The following is a 24,218-nucleotide window of genomic DNA, read 5'->3' on the forward strand; positions in this document are numbered from 1 at the left end:
GCCAGGGCCCGGGACCCCAGGGTGGGAGAGTGAACGGAAAGGTACTCGTTCCTGGAGCGGTTGCAAAATCCTCAGTTATGAGGAAGAAACTGGGCTCAGAGGCGCTTTGATGAAGGGGCCCTCTCCCCTGCCCTCCTTTCAGGTGCTGGGGCCTAAATGGGGTGCAGTTACCCTGCGGAAGGCGGGAACTAGGAAGCCTTGCGGGTTAGACACCCCGCCTTCCCAGCCTCTTGGTGGGGGTGGGAGGGCGTGGTACGGTGGCCCCGCCGGGGCGGAGAGGGGGAGAAGGGTCGGTGCGGGGGCTCTGCCTCCCCGGGAAGGGGGGCCCGGCCAAGTCCACGCGGGTAGGGAGCAGGCCCTCTCCCCTCCTCGCGCCTGCGGGGACCCTACGCCTGTGTCCGGAGGAGGCCGGCGTCCAGCAGATGCACGCGGTGTAGGGGGGGGGGGCGGGGGAGAGGCGGGGAGGAGAAAACCCACAACAAAACTTGCGTCGCCGAGCTCACGGCTCGACTTGAATGGAAGGAGCCCGCGCCCGCGGAGCGCAGAGACTCGGGACAGCGCGGACCGCCGGCCCGGCGCGGCGCGGCGCGGGGTCGCAGCAGGTACCCGGCGAGGGCGGCCGGGTGGGCCACGGGGTCGGGGCCGAGTGGGGGCGGCGGACTCAGAAGTCCCCGCCCGGTCCGGACGGCTTCCGCAGCTACCCTCGGCGGGGCCGCCGCGCTGGCCCCTTAGGTGGGAGCGGTGCACCGAGTGCGCGGCCGAGAGCTCCAACTCGGGCGTGTGACCCCTCCGCGATCGCGACCCGGGCGGGGGCCTTTTCTCCTCGCCCGCTAGAGACTGGTCCCGGCCCCCGGGCCCCCCCGCTGCGCACATCTGGAAAGAATCTGAGGGCGGATGGGAGTGGGGAGTGGAAGGACGCGGGCGGGCGACAGGGAATGTGGGGGCAGGTGGAACTGGGGAGGGGCGTGGACCCCCGGACTTAGACGCGCGTCTTTCTACGTCAGCTTACCCCAGCTACTTCACCCTTCAACCTGGTTACAGACGGAGAAACTGAGGCCTAGGGAGGGGCCGAGGTATGCTTCTGGGAAGCGTGTACAGGTGTGGCGGAGCCCCCGAGACCACCTTGGACGCGCTCGAGGCTCGGCTCCCCAGCCCCACGGCGCGCACTCGCCCAGCCAGAGCTCACAGCTGGCACCTGGTGTCCGTCTGTCTGTCTACGCCGCTGCCTCCCCGCGGGGACAGCTGGACTGAGGGTGGGGTGGGGGGGACACGCGGAGCGAGAGACGCGAGGTCGGCGCCCTCCCTCTAAATCGGTGTAAGTCCCAGGTTGTTGGTCCTTGAATCGCCAGACTTGGGGGCGGGGGGTGGGGATGGTTAGAATACCTGATGAGCCGTCAGGTGGAAGAGGAGGTGGCGGCGGCGGCAAGCTCCCGGCCGCCGCGGGGTCTCCGGGTGAGAGGTAGTTGCACCGGGAACTTAAGGAGAGGAGCAGGCGTGGCTCCGACCATCCCTGGTCCCCAAGGCACAGAGGGACGCGCTTCTGGCACTTGGAATGCATCACGGATCTGTTGAGGCCCCCCCGCAACCTCAGTGGCTGCTCTTGGACCTCTGGCGGGCGGGGGGGGGGTGGGGAGCGAAGCTGTGGTCTAGCGGCTCTGAGAGGCACCACTGCTGTGAACCGCGAGAGCCTCTGGGTGGTCATGTCCCCTTTTAGGTCCCGTGGCCCAGTCTCCTCGAGCCTCACACTCAGGGGCAAGTTAAGAAATGTTAAGATTCATGTGGCTGTTTCCACGAAATCTTGTGGGAACATACTTTGCTCTATCTGAATCTCAGGGAATGGGTGACTAATGGTGGCACCTTTAGGCCTGTAGAGTCATACATAAGACCTCTGACCATGACCTGCCTGGTCCGCTTGATGGCTCCTTATCACCAGCACCTTAGCATAGTGGCTGACACCCCCGGAGGCTTGGACCTCCAGCCCTAACCTCATCCCCTGTCTCATCCTGTTTACCCTTCTTTAAAGGCATCTCCCTCTTCCCCCATCCTGTGGAGTACTTTTCCTCCCCCTTGTCTCCCTGGAGAGCTCAGACTCGGCCTTCAAGAGCAATTCAAGGCTCTGGGCAGGAGTCAGAAGACACAAATTCTAATTCTGGCCTTAACTTCAACATACTAATCTGTAAATTGAGGGGGCGAATCTTTTCCAACTCTGCCTTTCACAAATTCACTTCTTCATTCAGCAAGCATTTCCTGAGCACCTGTTTCATGCCTGGGAAGTCAGAAAGGCTTTGCGGAATCGTGCAGGGAGCCAGGGTACTGTGGGCGCACTGAAGAACTAAAGACAGTGAGATGCAGCTATCTGAGGCCCAGCACAAAGTGGGTGATTAGTGAACTTTTACAGTATTTGAGTGGAGAAGGAAGGTGCTGCTTGGGACAGAGGATCTGTGTCCTGATTTGGGTCTCCCTTCCCTTTCCTTATTCTAGTCTTTTTTTTTTTTTTTAAGATTTTATTTATTTATTTATTTGACAGAGAGAGAGAGAGATCACAAGTAGGCAGAGAGGCAGGCAGAGAGAGGGGGTGGGAAGCAGGCTCCCTGCTGAGCAGAGAGCCCGACTCGGGGCTCCATCCCAGGACCCTAAGATCATGACCTGAGCCGAAGGCAGAGGCTTAACCCACTGAGCCACCCAGGTGCCCCCCTTATTCTAGTCTTGCCTTAATCCTCCACTTAAGCTCTTCTGGGCCCTGAGCTTTGGTTCCCCAGGGGTGAGAGGCAGTAGGTCCCAGGGACTTCCTCAGTAACAGCAACCCTGTGTGTGTGTCACACTTGCTGGAGGCTAACATCAGATGAGCATGTTATTTCATTTCATCCTCATGAGGATTGCCCAGGCTAGTAAACGGAGGCTCAGGCGATGAAGTGACTTATCCAGACTCACACAGCAGTCAGGAGTGGAACCCATGTCCTTCTGTTGCTTGAGTGCTCCCCCTGAGAAAGAGCATACTGCAGGCCGAGCTGCTCCTCTCACTGGCCATTTGCTGTCCCAGTGTGTGTGTTCCTCACCGGGGGGCTCCTCACTCGGGATGTGCAGAGATCAGGGCCTGGCCGCCTTCACTCTTCTGCACACAGCCCCCAACGTGGCTGAGCACACAGAAGGGGCTTTGGGGGCTAATCTCGCTCAACATTCTTAGAACAACAGCATCAACAAATTGAGACTCAGATGGGCCATGACGTGGCCAAGACCACACAGAAATCCAGGTGGTAGAGCTAAGAATGCCAGCATCCCAAGGTCCAGAGGAGGAAGTGGGACCCTCCAAGCCTGGTGTGTTCTTCCTTCCTCTCCTGTGAATCCAGCTCCTCCTTCCCATCCTAGCACCTCTCTCTGCCCAGACCAGGCTTACTATCCCTCACCTGTACCATTGCACGGCCTCAAAGAGCTCCCCACTGGTCCATCCATAAACCTACCTATGCCACACTCCTGGGGCAGTGGCTCCTCATCTTTCCTAAGATCTTAAGATAAGGATCACTCTCCTCAACCTGGCTTCTAAGTCCCTTCTTGGCCTGGACTGCCCACCTGCATCACTCCCCATCCCAACACTCAGCAGACATTCCATGGAGCTTTGTGGAGGTCACAAATGGGCTCCCTTGCACCTGGCTCTTTGTACCTGCTGACCTCCTTACTTATGTCACTCTTCCCCTTTTGCTGGATATTCGTCCTTCAGGGCTAGATAAGGCATCACTTCTTCAGAGAAGCCTTCTTGACCCCAGACATGGTTAGCTCTGCTCTGGCCCCCTGTGGACTCTAGCTTCCCTCCATCACACCTCTGATGACACTGGGCGTGTAATACGTGTACACCGAGCGTCCATGCTAGGACCGTTCAATAGAAATAGAATGTGAGCCATAAATGCAAGCCACATATGTAATGTGAAGCCACATTAAAAAAATAATAAAATAGGTAAAATTAATTTTTGTAATTTATTTTATTTAACTCAATTATTCAAAATACATAATCAATATAAAAGTATTTTATGAGATATCACTAATATTAATAATGAGCTATTTTATATCCCTTTTTGTACTAGTCTTTGGAATCCATGTACACTTCATTTTACACATAGAGCACCTCTCAGTTTAGACTAGCCACATTTTAAGTGCTCAGTAGCCACATGTGGCCACCACATTGGAACGGCAGGTGTGAGCTTCTTAAGGGCAGGAACCAAACTGAGTGGTCTGTCTGGGCCCTTTGTTGCCAGCTTTGGTTGGCCCAGGGAAGGGCCCCAGGGTGAACTCTGCTTCACCACTTGACAGCTGAGTCACACAGACCAATCCAATTGGGCCTCATCTCCCTCATGTATGAAGTGATGGTGATAGCATTTTCAGTATGGCTCATAATGTTAATATAAATTACTTTGACAGAGACAGTGTATAGATCTTTATAGATACAAATTAAAGGGGAGGGTGGAAAAACTAGCTGGTCCAGTGAGTGCACAGAATATGTGGAAAGGATCCTCCTCCCTGGCCCCCTGCCCTGGTGGACTTGCGGTTTGGGCCTGTACCCATACTCCCCCTCCCAGAGCCCTGGTCTGGAGTCACACAGATAGGCAGGGAGGTGGACTCTGGTCTAATGCTGATGGCTCTCAGGGGCTGCAGGCTGTTGAGCTGGTTGGGGATAGCAGGGGAAGGGTTATAATGTGCCTGGGGGTGATGGGCTGTAGATGGGTTGAGGATTAGTGGCCTGTTGGGTCAGGGATGGGGCCGCAGGGTGTGGTAGGGTGGGCACAGGGCCAGGCTGCAGCAAGTTATGTCCTGCTGCCACCTGATCCCTGGGGCCCAGGAGCTGTATGTGTGCGCTAGACTCCCTGCTTTCCTGCCAGGTCAGGGGCTGGGATCAGAGTCTGCTTAGGCCTCCTCGACCTACATGGATTCTAACTAGCCTAGATGCTGCCCATCTTCTCTGTCCTCACACCTTTCTCTCCGGGGCCTCAGAGAGCTCACTCAGTCTGGGGTGGAGGATAGCGCAGGAGTTATTGTACTGGGCTCTGCTGCCCCCTCTAGACTGAGGGCAGGGAAATTTTCCACCTCACTTGTGTTCCCTGTGCCAGCACAGGGGTGAGGGCAGACGAGACCTCACCTTGGAGAGCTGGCCAGGCCAGCGAGTGACACAAAGCAGTGTCTGAAACATCGTAATGGCCACAGGGCAGCCGGAATTCATGGAAGGCTGGAATCTGCAAATCTGTGGGGAGCTTGGCCTGGGGCTGGACTGCAAACACAAGCAGGTTTTGGACAAGAGAAAGGGAAGAAGCAGGGGCTTCTGGAGTGGGCCGTGCCCACAGATACAAGTGGTAGGAAGAGCTAATGTTTATTGAGCACTGACAGTGTACAGTATGTGCCTCTCTCTGTCTTGACTCTCACAGTCTCGCCATGAAGGCAGCTCTGGTAACCTCCATGGACAAGTGAAGAAGCTGAGGTTTAGTGGGTGACAAAACAGAGCCAGAGCTGACTACAGCCCCAGCGGTCTTGCTCCCATACCAGCCTTCCTAACCAGACATTGGCAGCGGTGGCAAGCGCCCCATTTCCCTAGGCCCAGCATTTCAGGCCTTTCTAACTGCTGTGTGGGCTGTGGTCCCCAGTCTAGTGCCAGGGCAAGGACCTCAAACTGACACACACACCCCTACCCCCCTCCGCTGCCAGCCGGGCGCAGGGCTTAGCATGCACCTGCGTTTGTAATTGCCATGGCAGAGTGACGGCCACACCTCAGCCTCTAGGAGGCACCAGGAGCTTCCCATATGTGACCATGCCAACCCCACACAGATGCTGTGGTTTGGGATGTATGGTCTGCAGGGTAAGATGGGGAAATTGGCTCCGGGGGGGGGGGGGTCATAGCTTCTAAGTGCTGGAGGGGAGCTCAAACTGGGGTCTGTGGGACTCTAGAGAGTCAGTGTACCCGAGCTGTGGCCTGTCACAACTTAGTATTCCCCAGAGATGTTTGCTAAGTGAGTTTCTGTAAAGAGAACTCCAGGGACCAGCCCGGAGCCCAGCTAGGCCCCTGCACTGCCTAGAAGATGGGACCCCTGCATCTTCCTCATGGCCTGAGGCCAGCCCCAGTCCCCCGCCTGTGCTGCCTTAGGGAACCATGCTGGGGAGTGGTCTCTCGCAGGTAGCAACAGTCCCCTGCACACAGCAGGCCAGCTGAGGGTGTAAACAATGGGAAGAAGGGACTGGGAAAGTCCTGGGAATGGTAGCAGCTCCATTCAACTGAGGCCAGCTCTGTGCCGGCTCTGAGCTGCACCTCTGCCCAGACCCTGAGAGTGGCTCACCACCCTCTATGGGAGAAAGACACCTTCACATATCACAGTCCAACCCAACTCATGCCCCTTCCTAGGGAACACAGTAAGGGAGAGCCCTTCAACAGCTCAGGGTCTTACCAGGAGCTACAACACTGATTTTGGTTCTTAAAGTTGCTGACTGCACAGAGGGGCAAGGCATTCCAGGCAGAAGGAACAGCATGTGCAAAGGCCTGGAGAGAGGATCTACTAGGTAGACTTGTATACCTGGGGTGGGGGTATTGGAAGAGAGACAGGCTCAAGTCCGGAACATCCTAGAATCCCAGGCCCACCATGGCCTTCCCTGTGGCTCTGGAGGATGGACAGATCCTCCTGCCCTGCCTGTGCCAGGGCAGCAAGTGCTCTGCAAAGTCCCAGCCAAGCCCTGCAAGTCACAGTTCGTCCTGGGCCTCAGCTTCCCTGTCTGTGAAGTGGGGGTACAGATTCCTTGGGGGCCAGGCCCGGTAAGGGTTGCTGACTTGCCTCCTGATGACGGGTAGGAAAGTGGGGAAGGGAGGGTGGCAGTCAGCAGATCAGATTGTGCCCAGGACCCCAGGAGGGCACCATTATGACCTCTGTGGCCCCTTGCCCTGTGTCTGCTGTACCCGCAGGTACCATGGCCCAGAGCAGGACACTGCTGCTTCTCTTGCTGCTGCCACCGCAGCTGCAGCTGGGACTGGTGGGCACAGCAAGGTCTCCAGGGTTTGGCCGAAGTGGTACCCACAGCCTGAGCCCTGACGAGAATGAATTTGTGGAGGAGGGGCCAGTGCTGGTGCTGAGCCCCGAGGAGACAGGGCGTGGCCCTGTTACCATCAACTGCCCCCGAGACTGTGCCTGCTCCCAGGAAGGTGTTGTGGACTGCGGTGGCATCGACCTGCGCGAGTTCCCGGGGGACCTGCCTGAGCACACCAACCACCTGTCCCTGCAGGTGATGCGGGCCTCACAATAGTGGCTACGGGGCTGCCCCCTACACTTGCAGCTCCTGTCCCTGACACCCTGCCCACAGTCCCCAGCTCATCCAGAACCGCCAGTACTTGTGGCCCCCCCCAACACAGTGTGCTAGGGCGCTCCCCACTCTGATGCCCTGTCACAGAGTACTGTGCTATGACACCTGCCTTATTCCACCTGAAGGAGTCAGGGCTGAGACCCCTCAGCAGAGTCAGACCCTGGGAAAAATGAACACAGAGCCATCTGGCAGCTGACCCTCTGAATGGACAGGATGCCCCAGATACCAGTGCAGGCCAGGAATATAAGAGAAAGGAGATCCCGATAGGGTGCTCTGGAGGCTCAGAGGATAGACTAGTCTCTGGCTGGGGTATACGCTAGATTTTGAGAAGTGGGACACAGCACTCTGGGAGTGCTGGTGCAGCCACGACCAGTTCTGTGTGGCCCAGGAGCCCTGGGGGAGCGTGAGGGGCTGTTGTACTCATTCCCAGAGGTCAAGCCCAATGAAGGGCAAGGGACCTGTCCTTTGTCACCCAACCTGAGGGGTCCAGGTTGATGGTGAGGGGGCCCAAGGCCAGGGTAGCCTATGAGGGAAAGGGACACAACACTCATTGTTGGTCCATCCACTCATTTATTCATAAAATGTCTCCTGGATACCTACGCTCCACCTCTGGGGCTGGTTCAGGTGCTGCACATGGAGGAAACACTCAGACAGTCTGTGGGGGAGGCAGAGATCTAAACAGGTCAAGATAACAGCTGGAGACAGAAGGCTAGTGCAGCAGGGCCGGGGGCGGCTCCTAATCCAGCCCCCAATCCAATTCAGGAAGGCTTCTGGAGGAGGTGGCACCCCACCAGGTTTTAAAGCCTTCCAAAAGGAGAGAGGACCACAGGTTTTTCACCCTTAAGAAGGGGAAACCAAAGTAGTTTCTGGCTTGGGGTGAGGAAGATGGACTGGGGATGCCTGTCACCAAGTAGGAACATGAAGGGAGCAGGTCTAGAGCAGAGATGCACTCCAAGTTTGCACTGTCCATCAATGCCCATGATGGGCTTCTAGAAGGTGGGACCTGCTCTCTGTTGTGGTTCCTGCCAGGCCTCCCATGCTTAGACCCAGCCCTGGCCAGCCATAGGTCTATCTGCATGGTGGAGAACCCCTAGGGAGGTGCCCAACAGAGGGACTGGCTCCTGGGACTGGGTGGGGGTGAGCCTCTACTGAGGCAAGAGCCTTGGGCCTCTAGTGAGGCCCCCTCACCACCCCTGTCCCCTGCTCCCAGAACAACCAGCTGGAGAAAATCTACCCCCGGGAGCTCTCCAGGTTGCATCGGCTGGAAACTCTGAACCTCCAGAACAATCGCCTGACTTCCCGAGGTGAGGAATCCCCCAGAACCCCAGGCCCGGGACACCAGGTGGGGGACCGGGCGCCCATGGGAAGAGCTCTGCCCTGAGGACCCAGGGATATGGGAAACAACAGGGCCAGGCTGACAGGAGGACCCCATGGGCAACAAGGCTCCCTCTGGTTACCTGAGAGCCCCCCCCCCCAGGTGTGCCTGAGTGCTCGGTGTCGGGTCAGGGGACAGGCTTCAGAGAAGCTTCAATTCCCAGGACTTTGTCAGAGACTCGTAGGTAGATCACAGAAGGCCGTTAAAATCAAAGAGCCGTAGAATCCTCCAATTGTAAAACGCTGTTTTTTCCCCCAATACAAACACAATTTATGATTATAACAAAAAATTTGGAAATGTAGAAAATGAAATGGAAAAGAAAAACCTTAAACTCATAATTCTGCGACGCGGAGCTCATCAGTATTGATATTTTCGTATATTTCTTTCCATTTTTTAAAAAACAGCTTTACTGAGGTCCAACTTACATACAGTAAGGTTTACCCAACATAAAATTACAATTTGATGAGTTTTGGGAGGTCTATACAGTTGAACAACCATCACCACATTCCAATCTAGTCTTTTTTCTTTGCATTTTTAAATTCCTAGTGAGCTTATAGGATAGCCACGATAACGACTGTAACAGCTTTGTTCCCCCTAGCAGTTAGCTCAGCAGCGTCCTTCCTCGGGCTGGACACTCTGGGTGGCCATCACTTTTCCCAGCGGCAGCAGGGTGTTCCCCGAGGGTGGAGGGTGCTGCACAGTTTATATAACTGTTCCCTCTCCTTAGATACTTGGGTGAGTCCCAGCATCTGAGGGGCTGGGAGACCGGAACTGAGTGTCAGAGGCCGGCCTACGGACTGGAGAAGGGCCAGGTTGGCTGGGCTCCCAGCGACAGTCGAGTCCTGACACCACATCTGCCTGCTGGGGCAGGGGTGGGCCAGGTGGTGGGGAGGTGCAGGGGCCCCTGCCCTGCCCTGCGGCTGGGTATCAGGAGGGTCTGTGACCCCCTTGGGCCGCACCTGAGAGGAGCACTCCTTCCTGGTGAGGAAGGGCGGTGCTGGGTCCTCTGCCCTGTGGCCTGACCTGATGAACACCCATTCCTATTGGGGTAGCCCCAAGCAGGTGAAGGATGGGTCATTTCTGAGCCCTTTCTATCTGCTCCTCAGAGCCAGGGCCCCTGTGAGCAAGGGGAAAGAAAAGGGGGCTGGGTAGGCCTGCTGGGACTGGTCAGAAAGGGATCAGAACCCAACCTGCCTCAAGGGGGAGCCCTCCCCAGTCCTGGAAAGTGGGGTGGGCCTTGCGGGGGTTGTTGGTGGCGTGCTGTATGCCCTGTAGCATCTCCTTCATCCAGGGCTCTGACCGATGCCTGTCCTTTGAAGGGCTCCCGGAGGAGGCATTTGAGCATCTGACCAATCTCAACTACCTGTACTTGGCCAATAACAAAGGTAAGGGCCCCCTGGTGTCTGGGGCTGAGCTCAGGGAACTTTTACCAAGGCCTTTTCTAGGGTGGCAGCTGGGTCCCCATTGCTGCTCAGATGTTGGCCCTGGGATCAGAGTGGCCAGATAATGAAAACAGAGGCCCACGCTTACAGAAGTGTAGGGGGTGGCAGCTCTTCCCCACTAGCGAGGGGCTACTTAGAACACTTCCTAGAGGAGGCGGCATTTGAGCAGGACCATGAAGGGTAACAGGACTTCAGCCAGGGGCCCTAAGGGGGAGGCACTGCTGAAGAGACAGCATGAGAAGAGGCAAAAAGGCACCCAACTTCAAAATAGTTGGTGTGTCCCAGGGCTCTGTCTTGGTTCCTTCCCTCTGAGCTCTCTTGAGGTGACCCATGACCTCCCTGGGCTTTAGTACCCATCTGCATCATGGCCGCGTCCAGTGGCCGTCGCAGCCCTTTCTACTCCTCCCACTCGAGACTCGAATCCAAGTCTGAGCCACAAATCCTGGGTGCTTTGCTCAGCCACACCCCGTCCCCCTGCAAGCCCTTGGCTCGCCTCTGGCCCTGGTCCACAGCCCGCATCTGGACAACCCCGTTTCCTCATTTGCTGCTCCTTCTCCTCAGAGAAACCAGAGAGACCTTTAAAAATCACCCTTGTTTCTACCCCTCCATCCCCTGTCCCCAGCCCAAACACTCCCGAGGCTTCCCTTCCCACCCAAAATGAAAGGCACACTTCTCCCCCATGGCCTCCTGGTTGGAGGGCCTATGTGTGGGCCTCGCAACTCCCATTCCCACTCACTCCCTCTACTCCAGCCCCCAAACCAGGCAGCCCCCAGCGGGGCCTATGCTCACTGCCCCCGCTGCCATGGGTGCTCTCCCCTCAGATGGCGTTAGTGGTGCCTTCATGCCTTAAGTGTCTGGACACTTGTTCCCTGAGCACCCAACCCAGTTGTTCCGTCTTTGGTCTGTTTTAACTTGTCAGCCCTATCCCATACTTTTGTTCCTTGCTCGTTGACTTCTCCACCAAGATGTAAGCTTTGAGGGGGTGGGGATGGGGACACTTCCCTGTTTTGTTCCCCAGGACATGTCCAGCACCGGGAACCAGGATTGCAGTGTTGTAGACTCAGGGCCTACGATTGAATGAATGAAGGCTAGACACTGGGCCGGGGGCGGGGGTGTCTGGGGAGGTGTGGGTCCTCACAGTGACTGCACAGAGGGTCTGTGCTGGGGAACTCTGAGTGGGGAGACCAGGAGGACAGCAGGACAGGGCAGGGGCCAGGCCTAGAGGGCTTTGAATGTTCAGGGTTGGGGGGAGCCATGCAAGTTCTGTTTTTATGTTATCAGGGGAGTGGGATAGATTTCCAGTTGAGAAAGATGGCTCTGGTTGCAAGTAGGTGACAAATTGGAGGGGCCCACGTGGCAGCAGGACCGAGTCTGCCTCTGCCCTCCATTGGTCTTTCTGCCCCAACTCTTCCTTTCCAGCTGACCTTGGCACCCCGATTCCTGCCAAACACCCTGATCAGTGTGGACTTTGCTGCCAACTATCTCACCAAGATCTACGGGCTCACCTTCGGTCAGAAGCCAAACTTGAGGTGAGAAGTCAGACAGGGGCCCTGGGCTCTGGCTGGGGAAGAGGGAGGAGCTGAGACAGGACACTCCCAGCCCTGAGCAAGGCATAGAAAGCCCAGACAGGCCCTGGAAGAGGGGAAGGCCGGGCACGGCAAGCAGGATGCCCCTGGCTCAGGGCTGTGGGCATGGGTATTGCCTGGGGGCTGCAGGATCTGAAGCCTGAGAGGAATCCTTCCAGGAAACAAGATCAGAGAGTGATGTCTATGGACTTGTGGGGAGCTGGGCAAGGGTTTTCCCTCCTTCCCCAGCCTGTGGGGGAAGGAAGCATCTTCCAAGAAGCAGAGCGGGCCCTCACTGAGAGCTGCTTTGGGAGGAGTGAGGCCTCCTAGCAGAGGTGTGTGAGCAGGGCAGAGTGGTGCTGGAGGGTACTGTCAACCACCAGTGCTGCTTCCGTCCCTGGATCTGTCACCTCACTCAATTGTCTCTGTGCCCCAGAGGAGCCAGGGTCACTGTACGTGGTCCCATCCCACTGATGAGGCTGAGGCCCAAGAGAGGTCACACAGCAAGAATGAGTTATATCTTCTATATTTAGAATATCTACTATGTTTAAATACCTGCTATTTCTCTGATTTCTGGTCTTTGCTCCTCATATGTTAGCGCATGATGGCAGGGTCCTGTTGGTTGCGTCCACTGCTCACATCTTGGGAGTCTAGAACAGTCTTGGCCCCTAGGGACACTCACTATATATTTGCTGAATGAGGGAGAGGTTACTTCCTCTGTGCCAGGCCCTGTACTGGACACTTGAGACAAAGAGGTGACAGGGATGGTCCCAGTCTGCGGGAAGTCCCACAGAACTCAGAGTCAGCCGCTTGGAGATGCCAGGCAGGGATCTGGGGCTGCCACAGTCAGGGAGTGACTGAGAACTGTTGCAGGGTATGGAGGAGCACAGATGAGGGGGAGCACAGATGGTCAGCTTCCACTGACGTGTGCAGCAACCTCCACTGGTCCCTTGGTCTCCTTGCTGTGTATGGGGCACTGGATTAGGTAGGGTCTGAGGTTTTTCAAATGGAAAGAATGTACCCTTTCTAGGCCCTGGCTCAACCTGAGCAAGGTCTGAAGGCTCACCGGGTAAGCTGGTAGGCAGGGGGGGTCCGGGCGAGGGTGAGGACCTTTGCCTCGTCCCTCAGGTCCGTGTACCTGCACAACAACAAGCTGGCGGATGCCGGGCTGCCAGACAACATGTTCAACGGCTCCAGCAATGTGGAGATCCTCATTCTGTCCAGCAACTTCCTGCGCCACGTGCCCAAGCACCTGCCGCCCGCCCTCTATAAGCTACACCTCAAGGTGGGAGGGAGAGCATGGAGAGGGCAGCAAAGAGCAGGGCCCTGCAGTGGGGGAAGAGCCCCGGCCCACTTAGGCCCAGGGGTGAGGGTGTGGGGCCTTGGGCACAAGCCAGAGGGCACAGCGTTCGCTGTGGAGAACGAGGCAGACGCCCAGGTCCATGGCTGTCGATCCCACAGGCACAGTGCTCCACGCCCGGGGCCTCTTCCCCTGGCTCCCCAGGCCCCTCTCCATGTCTCATTCCCAGGCCCTGCCCTCGCCCCTTCGCTGTCCCTCATGCTCCCCTCATGCTCCCCTCCCAACCACCCCACCCCTCAGAACAACAAGCTGGAGAAGATCCCACCAGGAGCCTTCAGTGAGCTGAGCAACCTGCGTGAGCTCTACCTACAGAACAACTACCTGACCGACGAGGGCCTGGACAATGAGACCTTCTGGTGAGCCCGCCTGGGCCCTTCCTGGGAGCGCATCACCTGGGAAGCTGCTCCCCCATTGGCAGCCATCCCTGTCCCACATGCCCTTCACCTGCCTGTTCCTGGCCAGCTTCCTGGAGAAGGAACTTTGGGGCTCCTACCTCGGCTGACATGTCTGTCTTTCTTTCTTTCTTTCTTTCTTTTTAAGATTATTTATTTGACAGAGAGAGAGAGAGAGACAGTGAGGGAGGGAACACAAGCAGGGGGAGTGGGAGAAGCAGGGTTCCCGCTGAGAAGAGCCCCGGACCATCAATCCCAGGACCCTGGGATCATGACCTGACCCAAAGGCCGATGCGTAACCGGCTGAGCCACCCAGGCGCCCCTCTACTGACATGTCTGTCCCCGAGAACGAGTGATATGTAGAGAGAAGACCCGCCAGAATGCCAGTGAGACACCTACAGGGACTGGCTTCTTGGTACAACGTTGAGACTGGAGCATACTTGTTGAAGGCAATGAGGTGCCACTTTTTAGGCCCAGGGTAGCCACAAAAGGCCTTAAACGATTGGTCTTCAGAGGCTCTCCTTTGTGTTAGAAACCACGCTAGATTCTTCCCACACCCAGAAAGCATCGAATCACCCCCAAGGAGAGGCTGGAGGGGACTAAGCTCCTCCGGTGGGTCAGCTGGGGGCAGAGAGGTTCCCGGGCGTCTCCCTCGGGAGGAGTGGCGGCAACAAGCACCCCATGCCCCACCGTCCTCGTTCTCCGCCGCAGGAAGCTCTCCAGCCTGGAGTACTTGGATCTGTCCAGCAACAACTTATCACGGGTGCCCGCCGGTCTGCCGCGCAGCCTGGTGCTCCTGCACCTGGAGAAGAACGCCATCCGGAGCGTGGACGCCGACGTGCTGACGCCCATCCGCAGCCTGGAGTACCTGCTGCTGCACAGCAACCAGCTGCACGCGCACGGCATCCACCCGCGTGCCTTCCAGGGCCTCAAGCGGCTGCACACGGTGCACCTGTACAACAACGCGCTGGAGCGCGTGCCTGGCGGCCTGCCCCGGCGCGTGCGCACACTCATGATCCTGCACAACCAGATCACTGGCATCGGCCGCGACGACTTCGCCACCACCTACTTCCTGGAGGAGCTCAACCTCAGCTATAACCGCATCACCAGCCCGCAGGTGCACCGCGATGCCTTCCGCAAGCTGCGCCTGCTGAGATCGCTGGACCTTTCGGGTAACCGGCTGCACACCTTACCCCCGGGGCTGCCGCGCAATGTGCACGTGCTGAAGGTCAAGCGCAATGAGCTGGCCGCCCTGGCGCGCGGGGCGCTGGCCGGCATGGCCCAGCTGCGTGAGCTCTACCTCACTGGCAACCGGCTGCGCAGCCGGGCCCTGGGCCCCCGGGCCTGGGCCGACCTGTCCCATCTGCAGGTAAGGGGGTGGGGAAAGAGGCTGGGTCGTGCCCATGTGGGGTGCTACTGCTCTGGCTGCCCTGAGCCCACCCATCTTGTAGGCTCAGTTGAGGGGTGGGCAGGAGGACCTGGCTTGCGGGGGCGGAGGGGGGCGGCTGGGGAGCAGCTAGACCAAGGAAACATTAGCGTGCGCATGCGCCGGGGCAGGTATGGCTAGCACACTGCGTGCAGCAGTGAGTGGCTGGTATGGCCAGGCTGAGCTCAGCCCCTTCAGGGCAGGCTTTAAGAGGACTGTGGGGGATCTGGGGAGGTCATGGCTGCAGGGAGGGTCCCACAGTCCAGGAGGACCGGGGCGCAGGGCCAGTTTGGGGACACTGGAGAGACATGCTCACCCACCTGAAGGCTCAGGAGCAGGTGACTAGGAAAGGCTGGGCTTGGGGAGGGGAGGGCGGGAAAGCCTGGGAGGCAGGCTGACCTCACAGGGCGAGGAGGGCTGGAGGAGGTGACCTGAGTGTTGTTGGGGGGCTGCTGAGTGAGTGTGGCTGCTGTGGCCACAGTCTGAGTCAGTCGGGGTATCTGGCTGTAAGCGGAAGGTCCCACTTAGTGAGGGCCGAGAGGGAACTCGAGTAGAGAAATCTGGGAGTCAGGGCCTAGATGCTGCAAGATTAGGAAGTGCCCCCATTATGCTGCCCTATGGGGGGAAGGGGGCCCCTTCCCCAGATGTTCCCCCTCACCCCCCCACCTTGCTCCACACTCTCTCTCAGGCCTGTGCTCAAATGCACCTACTTGGGAGATCTTCCTTCACCAGCTGTCACCCTCCTCTGCTTTGTTTTCCTGGAAAGTCCTCATCCCTTCTGGGCATCAAGTCATCTGTCTGTTCGCTTGTTGCCTGTTTTTCTGCTAGAACAAGGGGCAGGCATTTTATTCTGCTGGGTTCACTGCCAACCCCAGGGATCTGTGTGTGGTAGGCTCACAGTCCCTGTACTTTGGGAGAGCTGTCAGGAAGAGGATATCCGAGAGGAGGGGAGGAGAGAGCCCTCCGATTGGGCAGTGGGCAGGCAGGGCTTAGCCCTGAGGGTGGATCAGGGTGAGAGCTGGGTTAGACAGCTGGCCCCGCAGGAGCAGCTAGCTGGGGTCTCTCCTCACCCAGATGGCCCTGCTGAGGGCCAGACACCGGGATCCAGCTGCCTGGCCCAGGCCCCCTTGGTTTGTCCTCAGGAGCCTGGATCCCATTGTCCTCTCCTCCACACCTGCTCCTCCTGCTGCATTTTCTAATTCACTGAAGGGGCTGCCCACGGGAGACTTGGACGCTGCCCCTGATACCCCCTTTACACACCACCTGCCCCCCAATACCCATTGTTACTGAACTCTCCCAGTTCTACTGTCACAAGTCTCAACTCACTTTTCTCCATCCCTGCTGCCCATACTTCAAGCCAAGGCATCCCCATTTCTCAGCTGGACCCCAGCTCTATAGGAGCTCTCCACTCCCATACCCGATATGCAGTTGGTGGGTTCTTGCAAAATTCATGCTCACCTTCTGCTCCTGCTCAGAACTCTTCTATGGCTCCTGATGGCTCTTAGAATTCAGAACAGAATCCTTGCCACAGTTGTCAGAGCTGGCCTGCCTCTGCTCTGGGCTAGGCTCCTTAGTCTCCGAGGCACAGCAGGCATCGCTCACCCTGGCCCCACTGCGGAAGCACAGCACCCTGAAAACACCTGCTCACTCATTCATTCCACAACCTGTCCCAGGCCTCCACCATGTGCAGACATAGCTGCCCTAGAAACTCCTGGCAGGGAGTAAGACAGATGGAGGGTCTCTATCCTCCTGGAGCTTGTAATACACCTAGGACTTAGTCCAGGTGTCATCTCCTTCAGGAAGCCCTCAGTGTTGGGCAGATGTGGCCTGGGTGATTTTAGTCAGGGATGAAGTATCTGGTGTGTGTGTGGGGGGGTTCTTTCTCACACTGTTGGATGTTTCTACAAGCAGCTGTCCCCCTCCCCCACTTCAGAGCCCCCACTTGTACTGGCTGCTGTACTCCCCTGATGCAAGCCTGGGTCAGGCCACTTCCCTGGGTTCCCTCCACACTGCCCAGTTCTACCAGCTGTCATCAGATTTTGTGTCCATCTCCCCCATCACCCTGACCTCCAATGAGGTCAACATCTCAGTGGATTCCATATCGCTGGCCCCCGTGGGCACCGAGGATGTTTGGGATGAATGAGGAAGTGTAAGAGCTGTGTGGAGGGAACACAGTGGGGAGCAGGGAGCCCTGCTGGGTAAGGAGGGTGACAGGGAGGCTCCCCAAAGTGTGTAAAGCTTGTTTTCCTCTTGATTCTTGAATCTTTTTTTTTTTTAATATTTTATTTATTTGACATAGAGAGAGAAATCACAAGTAGGCAGAGAGGCAGGCAGAGAGAGGGGAGAAAGCAAGTTCCCCGCGGAGCAGAGAGCCCGACGCGGGGCTTGATCCCAGGGTCCTGGGATCATGACCCGAGCTGAAGGCAGAGGCTTTAACCCACTGAGCCACCCAGGTGCCCCTGATTCTTGAATCTTGAGTCATAGCTCCCAGTTTCCTGACCCTGAGCCCCAGTCTGTTGGGGTGAGGAAGGGAGATTAGAGATGAGGGAATGCACCTGTGTTGAACAGGTGTGTGTCAGAGCGACTGTGTGCTGATGGCCTGAGGGAAAGTCAGGGAACTGGGCCTACACATGCCTGGGTCTCTTGTGTCTCTTGCCTGTGGTGTTTGCTCGTCCCTGGGGAAACCACCCCATTTCCCTGGCCTTCTGCTGCTTGCTCTCTAGGCATGTGGTGACTCTGAGACTGGCCAGCCTAGGACTGCCTGCCATGCTAGGGTCACTGTGGGTCTCAAATCCTTGCTCCCAGCACCTGCCCACGTGGCCTCTGAAGTCCCATGAATGAGCAGCCCCACCCATATGAACCCCCACCCCCACCGTCCTCAGACCTGAGGATGGATCAGGGTGGGAGCTGGGGGTAGACAGCCGGCCCCGCAGGAGCAGTAGACCAGTGTGGAGATATTCAAAGCCTGGAGGATCCCTGGCCTCTGTCCTTCTGGGGTCTTCAGTCTGATTGGGTGACAGGCAGGCTAAGGAGGAGGGACTGTGCCACCCAGGTATCTTGGCTGTCAATGTCTGTGGAAAGGCAGCAGGAGCTGGGGAGGACATAGTTAGAACAAGGGTTTGGGTTTCAGCCTTACACAGGCTGTCAGGCCTCGGACAGATCTCTTAAAACCTCTCTGAGCCTCTGTTTCCCCACCTGGAAAATGGGGCTAATTCTAGATCCCACCTCACACACTTATCATCAGGTTTAGTTAGACCAGGGGGTGGGTGGGATCCTTGCAAGATGTTAAGTGCTATGCCTCCCCTGGTCACCCATCCAGCTGCTGGATATCGCTGGGAATCAACTCACAGAGATCCCGGAGGGGCTCCCTGAGTCACTCGAGTACCTGTACCTGCAGAACAACAAGATCAGTTCTGTGCCTGCCAGTGCCTTCGACTCCACACCGAACCTCAAAGGGGTCTTTCTCAGGTAGGAGGGCTCCTGGGGTCAGCCTGGCTCTGGCAGGAGAGCTGAGGCTTCTGGAACAACTCCAAGGTAGAGGTCGGTGTTCAAAGCAGGCTCCACGGCTGACTGGCTGTGTGACCCTGGGTACGTCCCAGAACCCCTGTCAGCCTCTGTTTCCTCAGCTCTCAAGGGTGGGGACGGTCCTGACTAGGCCTGGTGGGGTTTATAGGTTTGTAAATGGGCTTCAGAAACCTGGACAAGCCGTGTGTGGGGGCATTATTGATGTTACTGTGGCAGGAAGGGGTACCCGAGAGCATGGTGACTGCTGTGCCCGTAGCTGGCCGGGGGTTGAATCTGGGCCCCAGACCCAGGCCAGCAGATGGAAGATGTTCAGATCCTCGTGAGCTGTGGGGGTTTAGAATTATTATTTTTTAAGACAGAGAGAGGGAAAGGGGAGGACAGAGGGAGAGGGAGAGAGAGAATCTTAAGCATGCTCCATGCCCAGCATGGAGCCCAAGGTAGGGCTCGATCTCATGACCCTGAGATCCTGACTGGAGCCGAAAGCAAGAGTTGGACGCTTAACCGACCGAGCCACCCAAGTGCCCCTTAAATGACTCTAATGGGGGAGCCAATTCCTCGGGACAGCAGTCAGGGTGGTTCTTCCCAACATCCTACCAACATCCTAACTACTCCCTGGACTCAGAGAGAAAGGGCAGATTCGAGAAGGCAGAATGAGTACCTCCAGGGAGTTGGTGGCCCAGCAGGCCCCAGGCTGGGTGGGGGTACAGTGTGACCCATGCGTTGGGTCCTGTGGGAACTAAGGCACAAAGAGTTGAGGCGGCCTGATATCAGAGCCCAGCCTCTGCCTCCCCTCAGCCTGAGTGCGGCCCTGGCTCAGTTTGACCCTGGCCATGCCTGTGTGCCACTCCACACCAGGCTCCAAGGTAAGCCTAGGCTGGCAAGCCTGGAGCCCCAGGCCTTGGGGTTAATCCCAGAGGGAGGTGATACCAGGCAGAGAGGAGTCTGTCACTCCCCAGTCTTGGAGCATTTGCAGATGGGAGCCTGCCCTCGCTGTAGGAGATGAGTGGCCCAGGGTCCACCCTTCCTTCCCCTGTAAGCTGTAGGCACACTGAACAGCTGGGACTTGCACGACGAACCTTGCTTCTCAGCACTGTCCCCCCTCCCCGCACCCTTTTTGTGCTGACTGCACCGTCTTCCTGGAGAACTGTCCCCTCCTCTTTCCCTGTTATGGTGGGTGGGGGTGGGGACTCTGAGGGCCAGGCCTCCCGCGCTGACCGCACATGGCTGCCCGCACAGGTTTAACAAACTGGCTGTGGGCTCCGTAGTGGAAAGTGCCTTCCGGAGGCTGAAGCACCTGCAGGTCTTGGACATAGAAGGCAACTTTGAGTTTGGCGACGTTTCCAAAGACCGGGGCCAGCTGAAGGAGGAAGAGGATGAGGAAGACGAGGAGAATGAGGATGAGGAGGATGAGGAGAATGAGGAGAGGCGATAGTGACAGGGTGAACCGGATGTGACACAGGTAGGTGGTCTGTGTGGGGGTGCACTGACCTCTCCCCATCAGTGTCCTGTCCCTGACCCCAGTGTGGGCCCTGGGTGAGGGGCTAGCCAGCCTGTGGGAGGCTGGCACAGGCAGGGGCCTCTCCAGAGCGAAGAGCGACCCGATGGGACATGCTCATGGTCTGGGATGGTGGAAGCAGGGAATGGATGTGGGGGTGCTGGAGGAGAATACCGCTGTGACCCAAGCCGCAGGTGATGGGGGGCAGTGAGGATGCACTCAAGCAGATGGCCTGAAGGGGCTGGGGTGTGGGGGGGGAATGCACAGACTCCAGAGGCCAGAGTCAGCCTGCCCGGCATGAGGTGAGACAGAAGACAAGCCCCCGGACCTCACTTGGAATCCCGGGTGGATGATAGTGGGGGGGGGGGAGCAGATTTGTTGAGGTGGTAGAAACATTGAGTTAGAAGGCCTAGGGAGTCCTAAGGCGGCAGCCCAGGTGTAGGCTGGATATGTGGGTCCAACCATCATCCGCCTGGAAATAGTACGAGGCCACAGGAGGCTGGGGGAGCTCACCTGAGGAGAGTGCAAGGCCATGGCCCGCTGCTAGGATGCCTGCAGAAGGGGCTGGAGGGAAGCAGCAAGGGAAGGAGATAGGAAAACCTAGCTGCCATGGAGGGGGCTTATGTGCATGTGCAACACAGGCACCCCGTGTGTGCACACGGTGCACCAACACCCATGTACCCATGTTCACATGTGTGTCTAAACACACATACGATCACCCAGAGCACACACTTGTGGAATGTGTGGTGCGCACAGACACACAGGCACGTGCTCCGTGGGCCGTTCGCAGGTGCTGGGCAGGCACAAGCATGCACAGACGAGGACGCGTGCGTCCCCACGCACAAGGCCCTTAGAGAGAGAGCAGCCACATCAGTGCTGCTGAGGGGCAGCGGGAGGGAGCCCCATCAAGGACCCACCAGATTTGTCCACTAGGGGCTCAGACAGGACCTTGTGAGGGAGGGGCCTCAAGGGCAGTGGGGGTGGAGGAAGTTGCTGTGGAGGGGAAGACCCACAGAAGGTCCGCACCTCTGTCAAGAAATTTGGCTGTGAAGAGATGAGAGGGTGGCCGAGGGAAGGGGGTGCGAAGTTCGGGGGGGGGGCGCTCCATTTCCCTTTGCCCTTTGCAGAAACAGAGCCTGTTGAAGTGCTGATGGGGGAGGGGCTGGCCTGGATGAGGGGGTAAAAAATGTGAGAGAGGAGGGCAGGGCGAAGCTAGCCCCACGGAGACAGCCTCCAGTGGCTTTGGCAGGAGGGTCAGTGCTTCCTCGGGGACAGGAGGGACGGAGGACCAAGTGGCTGCAGTCACACACAGGTTAGTGGCTTGGTGGCTGGACATGAAGTCACATCAGCCCGATGCCTTCCGCCTTCTGTTTTCTCTGTGCAGCAGGAGGTGCTCAGCTGACCGGGGTGGGTGTGGAGAAGATGGACCATAGGATCCATCCGTGGCGGGGTTTTTGGCCAGGTGTGTGGGACAGAAGGGTAAGGAACAAGGATGTTGAGGGTGTTGGCAAGAGAACGACTGCAGTCATGGACCCCGGGGGTCAGTCTGGGAAGGGAAGGAGGTGTAGACAGGAGGGTGGGTGGGCAGGGCCTCTGGAGAGGGACTTTGGAGAGTGGGCATGGTGCAGTGAGTAGCCAGGAGGGGAGCTGTGGTCAGAATGAGCTGAGCTGGGGACGGGGTCACAGGGTCAGGCTGTAGCTCTGGGAAGGGGCCCCCGGGGCCACTGTTAGGGCACTGACTTAAAGGAGGGGCTTGGGTCAGAGAGGAGACTGCAGGGTGGTGGTGAGGACCCCATGGGTGGATGACAGAGGGAGGTGGGGCTGACAGAAGGGTGTGCATGGGGTTGTTATCCTAGCTCAGAGAACAATCCCAGACGCCATGCTTGGGAATCCCCTTTCTCTGCTGTGGGGCCCACCAGGAGAAGGTGGAGACCTCCTCTGCAGGCATTGTCCTCAAGCAGAGCCCAGGTCAGGGATAGGGGTGAACCCTGAGGAGGCTGTGGAGCCCTAGGGTGGGAGAGAATCTGCCCCATCTGGAGGCCCTTGGCCTCAGGCAGGTCTATTGAGTGGGGGTGCAGGAGTGTGGGCATAGGGGTGCCTGGAAGGGGCCCTGAGGAGTGGCCAGAGGGGCCCCAAGGCCCTCTAGTTCATACAAGGCCTGGCCACATCAGCAAGAACACTGCCCAGTGGGTAGCCTGCTGGCTCTGGGCCCCCAGGGGCAACTCCCACCTCCTGCCTGCGGAGTCCCCTCAGGGAGGCCCCCTAGCTCGAGCCACCTCCCTAAAGCCAACAGTTCTGCCCCTGACTCTTCCACCTGTTCTGCAGGATAATGGACCCCCGGACCCCTTTCTGCAGCACCTACCTGTGCCCTGTGAGCCCTGGTGTGCCATGTTCACAGACGTTCCCAGTGCCAACCCCACCAGCCCTGCCGCCCACCGCCACCACCACGCAGGCTGAGCACACAGTCTCCAACCCCACCTGCTCCTGCAGCGCCCTCAGCCACCCATGTGCAGGTACCATGACGCGTCTACACACTGCCGGCTTCATGGAGCCCACTGAACAGTTCCATGCCCTGCCCAGGCCCTCCAGTGCCATCATGTCCCTGGACTCACACAGACTTAGGGAAGGGTCTGACCCTGCCCTGGCACCCACGGATGTCTGCTCCCTTCACCATGGACCCACATGTACACCCAGCCACTGCCCCCTGCCCACAAGTCACATGTGAACAGTCCTCTGTGGCTTTGCCACCAACATATCTTGCCCCAGCCAGAACCAGCCAGAACAGCTTGCCGTTTGTCCATCCAGAGGCAGAGTTTTCTTGGTGCTCTCGGTGGCCAGGGGCCTCCCACTCTCTGGAACTCACAGAAGCTGACTTTTGTTCCTCTTCCTGCCTTTGGGACTGCTGCCCTGGCCTGCTTGCCCTGGTCCCCAACTGCTGGGGCGGTCACTCCCTGCCATGCCCTGGCCGGCCACAGGTGCGTCTTTGGTGGAGATCCCACTGAGGCCAGAGGCAGTCTCCTGGGGCAGCTGGGGCCCTGGGCAAGAGTGAGGTGGAGGGGCAGGGCCAAGCAAGGAGGAAGGGCCCAGCTGCCCTTATGACATACCGTTTTTTTTATTCTTTGGGCCTGTGGGGAGTTCTGGGTGCCTTTGGACTTGGAATTCTTTTTAAGAAAAAAAAAAAAAAGATAAAAAAAACCCTCAAAGCTGACTTTTCTTGTTACAGAAAAACTAATATAAAAGCATTACCCCTTTCTGGCAGCCCATGGCCGTGTCTGTGTATGCTTCCTGCCAGGCACTGGACTGGTGCCGGCTGGGGGTGGGCAAGACACAGGAACCTCAGGGCCTGTCCAGACAGGCACAGGTTGGTGCAGAGTTCAGTTGTTGGGCCCACAAGTCATCCCACAGGCAGAGGTCCAGGGGTGTGGGGTTTAGTCACAGGGAAGGAGGCCTGAGGCCTGTGTGGCCCATCTTCTTGGTGGGGGTCGGTGGGTCTGGCCAAGACCACCACACAGGGCTTGTGAGCTCACTCTGCACTTCCAGAGGCTGAGCATCTGAGCAAAAGACCTCCTGGCTTTGGACCCCTCAGGCTCTCCCGGAGGACCACCTGCGTGCTGACGGGGGTGTCCCCAGGATGGCTGAGGCGGGAAAGAGCCTGGAGGCAGGCCCAGGAGATAGAGCAGAGTCTCCTTGGGGGCCCAGGTCTTTGCAAGCCTGACTGGGGAAGCAGTAATGAACATGCCTGGTGCTCCCACCGCCCCCAGTGGGGCCAGAGCTGGAACCCGGAGGGGGAGCACCTTGCTCAGAACAAAGAAGGAACTCTGACGAGCAGAGCCGCCCCACAGTGGAGGGGTGCCAGGAAGTAGTGCCCTCCTGCTCCTGGACACAGGTAAGCATGCTCCTGTTGAACCCAAGGAAGAGCAGATTCCTGCCTTGGGGTGGGCCAGGCTCCATTGCTCAAAGGGCCTTAGAGAGGTGACACGGAGAAGGAGTCTTTAAGCCAGTCCACATGATTGTGGGACTGACTGATAGCTTGACCTCTGACCTCTCTTCAGTGTTTAGGCCTTAATGGGGGGAAAGATGTTCCCATGGTTGACCCTTTAGCTCCTGGCCCTGCAGTGGAACGGGGATCCTAGGATCAGGGCCCTTCATGGACTCCTCAGACTACAGGCCTGGGAGGAGGATAGGAAGTAGTTTAGGACCAGGAGGTGGGAGGGCAAGTGCCCTGCTGAGTCTCTGAGGGACTTTGGGATGCCCATCCCCACCCCCCATTTCAGGGTCTCCTGGGGGTTCCTCTGTGCAAGACCCCAAAGCTGCA

The 24,218-nt window shown here is 57.9% G+C and overlaps 1 protein-coding gene across 3 annotated transcripts; it reads left to right on the forward strand.

Moving 5' to 3' along the window:
* PODN (podocan) lies at positions 1–23,166 on the forward strand. 3 transcript variants are annotated; one of them, XR_006601750.1, is made up of 12 exons: positions 210–602; positions 6,929–7,245; positions 8,534–8,627; positions 10,018–10,080; positions 11,558–11,669; positions 12,834–12,990; positions 13,306–13,421; positions 14,169–14,826; positions 18,203–18,351; positions 19,645–19,867; positions 21,288–21,365; positions 22,229–23,166. XR_006601750.1 is itself a non-coding variant. In XM_045064536.1 (11 exons), exons 2-10 carry the CDS (start codon positions 6,934–6,936, stop codon positions 19,838–19,840), a joined length of 1,857 nt encoding a protein of 618 aa, XP_044920471.1. In that variant the 5' UTR covers positions 1–142; positions 6,929–6,933; the 3' UTR covers positions 19,841–19,867; positions 22,229–23,166. The 3 variants fall into 3 exon arrangements, 2 of the variants coding, with proteins under 2 accessions (XP_044920471.1, XP_044920470.1); XM_045064536.1 differs by lacking the exons at positions 210–602; positions 21,288–21,365 and adding an exon at positions 1–142; XM_045064535.1 differs by lacking the exon at positions 21,288–21,365 and having other exon boundaries at positions 216–602.
* The last annotated feature ends 1,052 nt before the right edge of the window (positions 23,167–24,218 follow it).

This window comes from Mustela putorius, unplaced genomic scaffold, assembly GCF_011764305.1.
Source record: "Mustela putorius furo isolate JIRA1106 unplaced genomic scaffold, ASM1176430v1.1 tig00003853_pilon_pilon_pilon, whole genome shotgun sequence".
NCBI lineage: Eukaryota > Metazoa > Chordata > Mammalia > Carnivora > Mustelidae > Mustela > Mustela putorius.

Excerpts from the sequence above, each read along its gene's own strand:
- PODN (XM_045064536.1), top strand. The coding sequence starts at position 6,934 with ATGGCCCAGAGCAGGACACTGCTGCTTCTCTTGCTGCTGCCACCGCAG. Across the intron at positions 10,081-11,557 it reads CCTGTACTTGGCCAATAACA|AGCTGACCTTGGCACCCCGA; the intron begins AAGGTAAGGGCC and ends CTCTTCCTTTCC. Across the intron at positions 13,422-14,168 it reads CTGGACAATGAGACCTTCTG|GAAGCTCTCCAGCCTGGAGT; the intron begins GTGAGCCCGCCT and ends TCTCCGCCGCAG.